Source organism: Schistocerca americana, chromosome 1, assembly GCF_021461395.2.
Source record: "Schistocerca americana isolate TAMUIC-IGC-003095 chromosome 1, iqSchAmer2.1, whole genome shotgun sequence".
In the NCBI taxonomy this organism is placed as follows: domain Eukaryota; kingdom Metazoa; phylum Arthropoda; class Insecta; order Orthoptera; family Acrididae; genus Schistocerca; species Schistocerca americana.
The window spans coordinates 734,816,668-734,827,640 of NC_060119.1; the positions used below are offsets into that span (position 1 = coordinate 734,816,668).

The window sequence follows — 10,973 nt, forward strand, 5'->3', positions numbered from 1 at the left end:
TACACTTTAGTCCTGTCTGCAAAAGTACAGTAAATAAGGCACGCAAATTCTGCAAATGTTCATCAGGGGTGCTACAATCCGACCTTTATCAAAGTCGGAAATGTGATGGTATGCGTTTCTCCTCCTTACACAAGGCATCACAACAACGTTTCGCCAGGCAACACTGGTCAACTGCTGTTTGTGTATGAGAAATCCGTTGGAAACTTTCATGTCAGCACGTTGTAGGTGTCGCCACCGGCGCAAACCCTGTGTGAATGCTCTGAAAACCTAAATCAGGATGGCTGGAGATGGGATTGAACCGTCATCCTCCCGAATGCGAGTCCAGTGTGCTAACCACTGCGCCACCTCGCTCGGTTGAGCGATTTGTGATCCACCATTAGACATAGTAGGACCCACCACTGTCGAGTATCCAGGAGTGCAGATAATTGCATCCATACTTCCTTCGCTGATTGATAGATGCAGCGTCAAATGCTGAGTATTAATGCATCTGTCCTTGCTAATGACATCAGCTAGCTGCAACATGTCAGGTGCGACAGGTGTGGATGGTCTCCCCGACCCCTGCAAATTGTGGAGCTCTGCCAAACCACCTTCGGGTGATCTCCCCCTCCGTTCCCAGCAACTAACCGTACTTCTGTCGACAGCAGACGCTCCATAGACTTTGCACAAGCAATTGTGAATATTCTTGACAGTTTCTTTCTCTGAAGTGAGAAATTCAATGACAGCACGTTACTTGTAACATACATCACCTACAGACACTATTTTGAAACTGTTCTGCAGCTACGCTATCTGTAGGAAAGTGACGGAAACTTGACATGCTCACTCAGGAGGCTTCAATCAATACATACGTAACATTCTGCATTCATAGCATTTTTTTTGGCCCAGGAGAAAATGCAGTGCGTTACTTTCTGGGCAACCCTCGTACAAAGGCATGACAACCAACAAGCTGGGTGTCTGCATGAACAGCTGCTTCACAGCCTGTACCATCTGGATCCTTCCTACTGACACCAACTTTTCAGAATTACACAGTTGGGAACTGTTACTGCAACAATATGTACTATGTTGCTTCACACAGCTCTCCCTTTTTACTCCTCCCCCCCCCCCCCCCCCCCCCAATTGCCCCCTGGGTTTAACTTCCCAACTGCATCTACCTGCCTTATCCTTTCTCCACCTCATCTGTGTATGCGCCACAAGCAGCACTCTACCATCACACCCCCCCTACCCCTACTCCTCTCCGCTCCGGCCACCTCCTTAACCCCACCACCCAAACATTCTCCCATCATGCTCTGCTACTTGCTGTCTGTGGCCTCAGCAGCCAGAGACTTGTTGCGTGTGCATGTGAGTGCGTGCTCCCCCATGTGATTCAGAAGTAGGCCTTCTGGTTGATTGCTTACTTGTTTGTCTTGTGTGCCTATCAGCAACTCAACATCTCAGCTTTACATTAAGTAACAGTACATCCTTTTCATAATATTGTCATCTATTCAAGGATGTTTTGTATTTTAAAATCAGAATTTCTTCTGTTTTCATCTGCACAGATCTTTCTCTTCAGTATGTCTTTCCTTAATGCTGCCGTTCTTTCTGTTGCTTCATCTACTGCCATGCCAGAATTGCATACTAACAGCAAGCTACTGAGTTCAGATTCTAGTCCTACAATTTTATTCCCACAGCTGTTCCAACTAGGCACTGATTTAGGTGCTGTCTGAGGTAACTTTCTTCCATTTGGTTGCATTCTAAAATATTTAAGTGTCCTCTGGTCGGCCCTGTTTGGTTCCTTCCTGCAGTTAAAAGGAAGCATGTAAAAAGTTGAACATCGGCCTTGCACACAATATGTATACTAAATCATCCTGAAGGATTCAGCTACAACAGCAAAAACTGCATTGTAATCGACCCTGTACCTTTTGAGATTACCTCGAAGAGGCAAAGATGCGGTTGCTAATTTTTCTTTATAATAAGTAGAGAATAACAACTGAATGTAACTGTTGTTCCATTTTTCGATTTGGCACAGACTACTAAATATACCACCTTCAAAGTGTGTTCCTTGTAGAGAATCTTTAAGAGGCCCAAAGAGATGCAAGTCTGAGAGCGACAGGTGTGGACTGTAGGATGGATGAGGCAATGATGTCCAACCCAATTTGACGATGTGTTGCCGGGTTCTCAAGACTTGTGTGTGGGCATGCACTATCGTGTTAGAGCAAGACTTTAGCTGGATTCTTGTCCAATCTAACATGTTGGAAGCAGTTCTTGAGTATTCAGAGTCTTCAAGTATATCTCTGAATTGATGGTTGACACTCTTGGCATCACATTGTGATGAAGCTAGCTGGGATATTTTTACTTTCCCTCTTGTTTTGCCCTCTGCCTCCATAAAATTCATTTTTTCATGTCTGTCTAATTATCATTAACATACATGAGTATAATCTGCATTTTCATAAAAGAGGAAGGTAGGCCCTCAGTTTTAAAGAATATCACACCAGATCTAATTATGTGCTTAGTTTTATGTATGCAATTTATTTTCTATTTATTTTGATTATTCCTAGTTAATACTTTCATTATAGGGTGAAGTCAGTGATTGTTTCGTAACTTAAATTCTATTGTTAACATATAAACAAATAAATTCTGTAATAACGATAAACATTTTGAAGAACACCTAACAGTATTCTTAAAGGATCTATTTGTAAATATGTTCGCAAAGCCAGCCTTTAATTCCAAAGTAGTTACCAGTTTTGTCCGAAGTATTGTTTGCATAACTATACCTGTTAATTTCATCATTTAAACAAATAATTTGGCCTAACTCTTAGTAAAAGAAACTGTTAAAAAGACTGAAATTTTCAATGTTTTCAGTTAATTGAATCAGGTCTGTTTTAATTGTAATTTCTGTAAATTAAACATTGAGCAATGTGTAGTTTCAGTGCCTATTATTGTGATAAAATGGAAATGTCGTGTGGCTAGGGCCTCCCGTCAGGTAGACCGTTCGCCTTGTGCAGGTCTTTCGATTTGACGCCACTTCGGCGACCTGCGCGTCGATGGGGATGAAATAATGATGATTAGGACAACAACACAACATCCTGTCCCTGAGCGGAGAAAATCTCCGACCCAGCCGGGAATCGAACCCGGGCCCTTAGGATTGACAGTCTGTCACGCTGACCACTCAGCTACCGGGGCAGACATTATTGTGATGATATATATAGATCTGAATTTTGATCCCAAGTCACTTCACGACCGAGTTTCAGACGCGGAACCCATGTTTGTTAGATCAACAACAATAAATGTTACTCCAATGTGTGTGTGTGTGTGTGTGTGTGTGTGTGTGTGTGTGTGTGTGTTAAGGCAAAGAGTGTCTGTTCAATTTATTTGAAAGACTGAGTGTGGTTAGGTTTTTACAGCTCTTAGATGTTCAACAGTTAACTATTGTAGCAATATGTTGATGTTTACCTGCAAACTATTAATGATGCTTATCAAAAGTTGAACAATAGTGCACTGACCATAACTGTATTATTGGGGGGTTGTGAACAGTGAAAGTAAAGAACTGTGAAATGCAAATGTGCACCTGTTGGCTACATCATTTAAAGTAGTCAGTGTTTAACTTCAACCCCCATTTTTCAACTAATATAGGAACGCCGTACTTCGACACACAGGACCATCAACGAAGAAATAAAGCAGGCGAACATCACAACAGCCACATGAAAGATGCCATCACAACCCCAGAAGACTGTCACCATGACTTTTCCAGCAGAGAGGGTCATATTTAATTTCTTCTTTTGTTGTGAATGAGGATGACACCACTCCATGGACTGCCTTTATGTTTCTGGCGCAAAGTGGTGCACCCAACTTTTGTCCCACATAACGATCCATAGCAAAAAGGCCTCTCCGTCTGTCTCAAAATGCTCCAACAATTCAGATGAAGTGGCCTTGCTTTGCGTCTTGTGGTCCACTGTGAGCATTCATGGAACCCACCTAGAGCATTTCTTTGAATATCCAAGTCTCAATTATTGCGAACGCACTTCCAATGCTGACTGACAACTGTACACAATTGTCGAGTTGTGATGCGCTGGTCGGCACAAACAATGGCATCTGCACAATTCAGCTTGTCTGGAGCAGTGGCTGTGACACGACGTCCTGAGTGTGGCTGATCATAGATCTCTGTTTCTGCATTTCCTGAGGCTGTAACTTACTTTATCCACTAACCAACTGTGCTCCTATCAACTGTAGCATCGCCATAAACTGCACACAAACGTTTATGAAATGTTCACCAGGGTTTCTTTTTCTGCACACAAGAATTCAATAACAGCTTGCCTGAGCCATGGCTGGCTCGCGTTGATGCCATTTGTTCTTTGGCAGTTTGTCGCCATCGAGTGGTGTCTTGTTTCTCCTTGAGTTGCTACCATAACAAGTTGCTGACTTGCCTGTCAGTGGCAGCAGCAGCAGCACTTATCTATTCTAGTACTGCTGTACCACCTTTGGTGTGACCACTATATTTCCGTGTGGTGGTGTGTGTGGCAATCAGTTGGTTGGGACAGGGCAGCAAGGAAGTCTCCGTTGTGTGAGGTCAGGCCGGGACCACTGGTGGCGTGCACATGCAGCTGGATGGTGAGGCGCTAGCTGTGAGAGCTACAAAGTTCGTTGCCCACTGAACCTGGACATTGAAGTTGATGATCAGTTAACCTGTAAATCTTCCTGTGTGGTCTAACTATTAAAATGGTTGTTACTTCTTAGTGAAGTGCACCAGCCGTATTTTATGCCCTGCAGCTGTTAACGCCCCAGTTACCTGCCCTGGTCGTTAGTGTAGTTTTCCAGCAGTGCATTTTTCCTCACTGTGTTGATGCTGTCAGGCATGGCGTGTAGTTCGACAGCCTTTCAGTTGTTTGTTCATATTTTTTTTATTAAGAGTGGTTACTGGAACTTTGCTGCTTTTAGATGCCAATTTTGAAGACTTAGTGCAGCTGGTATTTTCGTCACCAGCTGATGTTTTCCATTGTCGTAGCATTGGTTGGGTGGAAGGGAATTGATTAGGTTGTTGGTCGGTCCTTCAGCTGTCCCTGGGTTGGGTTGCCATCCGATTATCTAACCTTACTCTTGGCTGCCTGTCTCACCTCACCTTACGGTAGAGCTACCTCCTCAGGCCGACCCTTTGAACACTTCTGAACACTGCTGTTCTGTTGGTTTTAGATTACGATTTTCATTTCAGTCTGATGTACTGTGCAAGGCCTTCAGCCGTCCATTAATTTAGTTTGTTTTAATTTTAAGATAAGGCCTTCAGCTGACTTAAAGTTTGAACATTGATTTGCTTAATAACTAAAATTTTGAAAGTTTGTTCTATAACTTGTGTTCAGGGCTTCAGCCATTCTTGTTTTTGCTGTGGTTTTAAGCCTTCAGCCCAGGAAGTATCTGAAGTTTTCTAACTAGGCCTTCAGCTGCATTGTTTTAATTTGATCCCTTTAAGGCAATGTGTAATTAAGTGGTTCTTGGGAAAATAAAAGTAAGTTTGTTTTGTGCAAATAACAGTAAAAACCATAACCTGATCTTCTCTGCCCTGCAAAACCAGATTTCAATGCTGTTTGTAACTTGAGTCATTATGTAGACGCCACTTTGATGCTGTACTGTGGCTCTGCCATCTGCCAGAACAGTTCGAAACTTGACCAGTGCACAGAACATCCAATGTGAAGCACCAACAAGGACATCTATGACCCTCATATTTGTAGTGAGAAGGAAATTTTAAAATCATATAAAACCTACATTTATGCCCATGGGTTCTAATTGTATTGGCGAAAAAATTTAAGTTTCTTTTCCATCGGCTTTATTTGCAATTTTTTGATTTTTCAAATTCACTTTACCTTCAAAATTTTCCATTACTTTTCAAACTTTACTAGAAGGTGTTAACTTCATCTTGTATATTTTGTCCATTTTTAACAGCATAAAGCTGTACACAGTTTGTCCATCACTCAGCTAGTCACATTTTGACTGAATGGTATTAACACTTAAACAGACAAAACCAGATAAATGGCAGTTTATCTCAAAGCCTCAAAGGCAGTATTGGCTTGTGACATACAACATAGGCAGCCAACATGTAACATCGTAGGTACAGCATGCATGAACAATCATCACACCAGGCGGCTCCACGTGCCAAACAATACTCACAAATTTAAACCTTAGTAAATAATAATGATAGAATGGGTGAAGTTTTAAAGTTTTTCATCATCATTTAAGTTGTATTGGAATACAAAACAAAACTTTACACATATAACGTCAAGAAGCTCAAGACTCTGCCCCATTGTAGCACAGTATGCCCCTTTGCTGACCACCTCCCTCCCCCTTAACGCGGGAGTTATTTCATGGATGGGCCCTTGTTTGGAACTGCACAATAAATTTCTCCTTTATTAAAAATTATGATGTTTGCTATGAATTAATTTGAAGCCTGTTCCAATATTCTCATAGCTGTGTACTTTACTGTTTGGAAACAGTTACTGTAACAGTCATATTCAACATTGGACCATTATGGACTAAAAGATTAGATTTCATTCAGTTTTCGTTCCTAGACCCAAGAAGTGAGATGATACTCATGGATGTGGAACATGTCAGGAAGTATAACATAGAACATTCGAATATAAAACTTACTACAATGATCACATTGTCGAAATGGATGACTACAATAAACTGGAACAGCTAACATTTACAGATTTAATAAACTGTCAGAATGAAACATTGTTATGCATTATTAATAAACTTATACACAAATTACCTATATTGACTGTTGTGACTAAGTGCTATCAAAACTGAAATCTAACAGAAATTTTTACTTAAGCTGGCCTAACAGTCTTTATTAAGGCAATTATCGATAGAGTAGGAGGAGTTGCCTATCAAAAAATCAAACTGTTTAAACCGTGCTTTATCTGGAACCAAGTTTTTAATGGTTCCTCACAATTTATTGAAAATGTGTGTTCCTGGATATTGGACCAAGTTAAGTGATTTTAGGTCTTTATGTGGATTGTTCTTATTCCTAGTACTGATACTATGTATTGAGCTATTGGTTGGAAATAGAGATATTACTTGCAAGAAATTTTATTAAGGAATAAGTATACTGAAAAGCAGTAGTTAGAACACAGTTCCTTGAACAGGTTTCTACATTATGTTATTGAATTTACACCACAAATGATTCTTATTTACACACTTTTGCACACTAAAAACTTTTGCTCAGTTTGATGTGTCAACCCAGAATATGATCCCATATCGCGTAACAGAATGAGAGTAAGCAGAGCATGGAAGTTTTTTATATTTATATCTCTTACATCTGATACCATTCTTACTGCAAATACCAACTTGTTTAGGCACTTAAGCAATTCTGTGGTATGCCCTTCCAAACTTAATTTATTATCACATTGTAATCCCAGAAATTTAACACTGTCAACCTCTTCAATCTGCATGTCTTCATATGTTATACACACTGGGAGGAAGTCTCTTACAGTTTCTGAACTGCATGTAGTTAGTCTTTTCAAAGTTTAATAACTGTGAATTAACTTTAAACCATTTGTTAATGTCAGTGAAAATTTGATTAGCAGCTGTTTCTAAATCTGTGCTTGACTTTATACTTATTGCAATGTTTGTATCATCTACAAACAAACCAACCTTAGCGTTCGGCAATGTAACAGATGAGAGGTCATTGATGTACAGAAGAAAAAGCAATGGGGGCCCAAGATGAAACCTTGAGGAACACCACATATTTATTTCCCAATCAGACGAAGACTGACCTCTTACTATACAGGTATTTTGCAACAACACCCATTGTTTCCTGTTAGATAAGACTCAAACATTTGTCAACACTGCCAGTGACACCATAATATTCTGATTTACTTAAGTGAATGCTGTGGTTCACACAGTCAAAGGCTTTTGACGGGTCACAGAGAATCCCAGTAGGCTCTAATTCATTATCTAATGAATTAATAAATTCTCACTGTAGGTGTAAATAGCTTTCTCTATATCAAAACCCTTAAGAAATCTAAACTGTAACTTGATCATCAATACTTGCAGTCAGATATTTAAGAAGATGCTTGAACACAACCTTTCCAAATATTTTTTGAGAAAGCCAGCAAAAGTGATATTTGTTGATAGTTTAACGGGATCTCTTTATCCCCTTCTTGTAAAGAGCTGTAACTTCAGCATATTTTAACCAGTATGGAAATGTTCCCAATGATAAGAGATCGACTACAAAAATAACTTACGATAGAACTCAACTAGCATGAGCACTCTAAGTTAAGTAAAAATAAACCGTATGTTTCACTTGTTTTTCTCAATGGCATGACTTGTCCCACAAACATCTGCAATCTTTAAATTCTTCCAGACACAGTCGAAGTTTCGTCCGCCTCGCACAATTTGAACATCCTGCGCGCCGTGACAGACTACTTTTGTCGGATTGGGTAGCTGGCACGACAGTATGACAAGGCATTATTAGAGGAGCAGGGGCGGCGGCGATTGACAATCGTGTGATGGTACTAGAAAAAACCGATCGTCGGTAAGAAATTGGTCGGTTGCGCTCATACACACGTCCAACTAGTCGGTCGATCCGTGTGTGAGGCGATTATCTCACAAAGTGACTTTGTAACATATGGCAGGTGCCGCTGTCTTTGGGACCACTACCACAGTCTAACATATGTTATGTTAGACTGACCACTACGATGAAACCAGCTTGCGTAACATTACTTTTCACAACTATTTACGTGCAATTTAAATCTTCCTGGTTGGGGTGTACTAAAAGCCTGTAGTATTTTACTTTTTAGTACACACAATCACATACCGATACTTTCTGTTCGTTCATTTAATTGTACATGTAAACTAACTATTAGATAATTGAATTTTACGTTCTGAAAAATTATGATCACTATAACAATTTTTTTCCCACAAAATTAAATTCGTGAGTTTGAATTTGCATCTACATAAATTGTACTCTATAGATACAAAAGGAAAGTCTACAAATTTCCACTCAATGCTGGATCTACACTTTCCTTTACCACAACTCAGAACATCTGATAAAGTATTTTATTGGACAAGCACTCACCGCTGGCCTGAAGTTCCTTCTGTTCGTTGGCAGAATTGTTATCACTGGATATTGCAAAATCTTTTTCGTCTGTTTCCTGTTTCCACGGACATCTTCCACCCAGCGATTAACATCAAACTTAAAATCATCGAAATTTACGTTTCTGCGGAACATTTTGTATTACACTACAGAAAACAGTCTCTTGTTCACAATTCGCATTGTAGGAAACCACAACGGATGTTGCGATAATGCAACCAACAATGAATCACGGCAGGTTTTGCGATTTAACGAGGGTAAGGAGTTATAAATGAACATTATGCCCGCACTGACATTTGAGAGCGGGTTCGACTATTCTCACGTGGCCCCAGAGCACATACCTCGTAATGCCCAATTTTACGACCGTTGTCTGAAAAGGAACATGTTTTAGAAAAACCCGGCCACTTGGCAGTAAACCGCATTACAGCTGGACGGAAAGGACATGATAAAAGCTACCCATATATGCGCTACCGCCTAGAAAGAACTTTTACCGGCAAGACAGTACACACAATCCTAACGAACTGTAATAAAAGAAAGGCTACTTTTCTTCATAGCTACACTATGAACCTGTAATATCAGTGCCCAAGCGAAAATTATTTGTACGAGCTAATACCTTGTCACTCAAATGTATATTTGAAGTTCAGAGACGAGAGGGGCCTCTTAACTCACTTTACGTTTGTATAGTAACAGATACTGTTACTTTGGTTATGAGCCTGTAACGTTTTGAAAGCTGTGCAGATTTTACCCTGTTTTCACCTTTCTGTAGTAGGCATCCGAGCTCACGACACGATATTATTCATTGCTCTGTTAACGCTCATGGTACACGAAATTTTACGCCTATTTGATTTCCTACATTTATTTGCGAAAAATTGTGAGGAGCACTAAATGAAGCCATTAAAAAAATATCAACGTAAAACTAATTTCCTGCCCTTATCTTACCCCACTTTGTAAATGTTATATATTATTTCTGTTTGTGTTTGACATGTCCGATACTATTGTAAATTGGTCTATAGACGAATAAATTGTCTAATTCATTCACGAATATACGCGGTAACTTACTTTTAACGTTAAAGGCTATTCTTTATAAGACTTGTGAACGTCTGCACACGATATTGCTGCGAGATGAAGGACACGAAAGATACCAATATTTTTCCCCTTGCAATTGTTACAGAAACAAATCTTAACTGCTAACTTTCCTATTCGGGGGTACGTACCACAAACCGCACTGATAACTGACACCTGAGTAATATCTTGGCTATCTGTGGCTTGTTTTGTTCCAAGTTACACGAATATGTCAACAGACAAATTTTAGAATGCATCTTAAACCAATACTTCGTACATGCCTACCAGCCGGCGTGTTGCAACACAAGTTGCAACAATTATGGCTATCCTCGATATTTCATTGTCAATAAGAGTGCAGCAGAAATGATGACTTTAGCAAAACGGTTCCTTAATGAGAACTTTGTTTCAGTTAAAACAAGTTCCTAATCTTTCACGGTCATACTTTAATCTGTAAATGCTTACCATCACTTTGCGGCAGCTGCGTATAGGACAGCGAATTTCGTATCATGTCCATGAAGTCAAAGCTGGCGCTGTAGCAAGGATGGTGAGTTCTACTGTGGGCCCACATCGGTCAGCGTCTAAACACAAAATGCGTTGTACTGCAAGTTCCTTGCCAAACGACGCAGTTTGACGTTACAAGCAGACCACTGGAGCTGGGGGCAGCAGCGCATTATGTTTACCGAAGGAAGCCGAACTGCTACGATCCACGACGCGACGCGTCTGTACTTACTCGCAAGGTTGTTACTGTATTAAATTTAAAAAAAAAGGAAAAAAAGCTAGCTTCATTTTTTTGCGCTAAGTTGCCAAGTAACAGTAGAATATAGTTCTTCTAATGGGCATTTTGGGGCAAAAATTA

General features: G+C 40.1%; 1 protein-coding gene across 1 annotated transcript in view; it reads right to left on the reverse strand.

Annotated features, from left to right (window-relative positions):
* LOC124545196 overlaps positions 1–10,730 on the reverse strand; it is a 33,325-nt gene extending 22,595 nt beyond the window's left edge. Inside the window, exon 1 of the mRNA XM_047124064.1 lies at positions 10,580–10,730. Coding sequence (XP_046980020.1) covers positions 10,580–10,685 — 106 coding nt within the window. The 5' untranslated portion in view covers positions 10,686–10,730. The remainder of the gene's footprint in view (positions 1–10,579) is intronic.
* Positions 10,731–10,973: the final 243 nt, after the last annotated feature.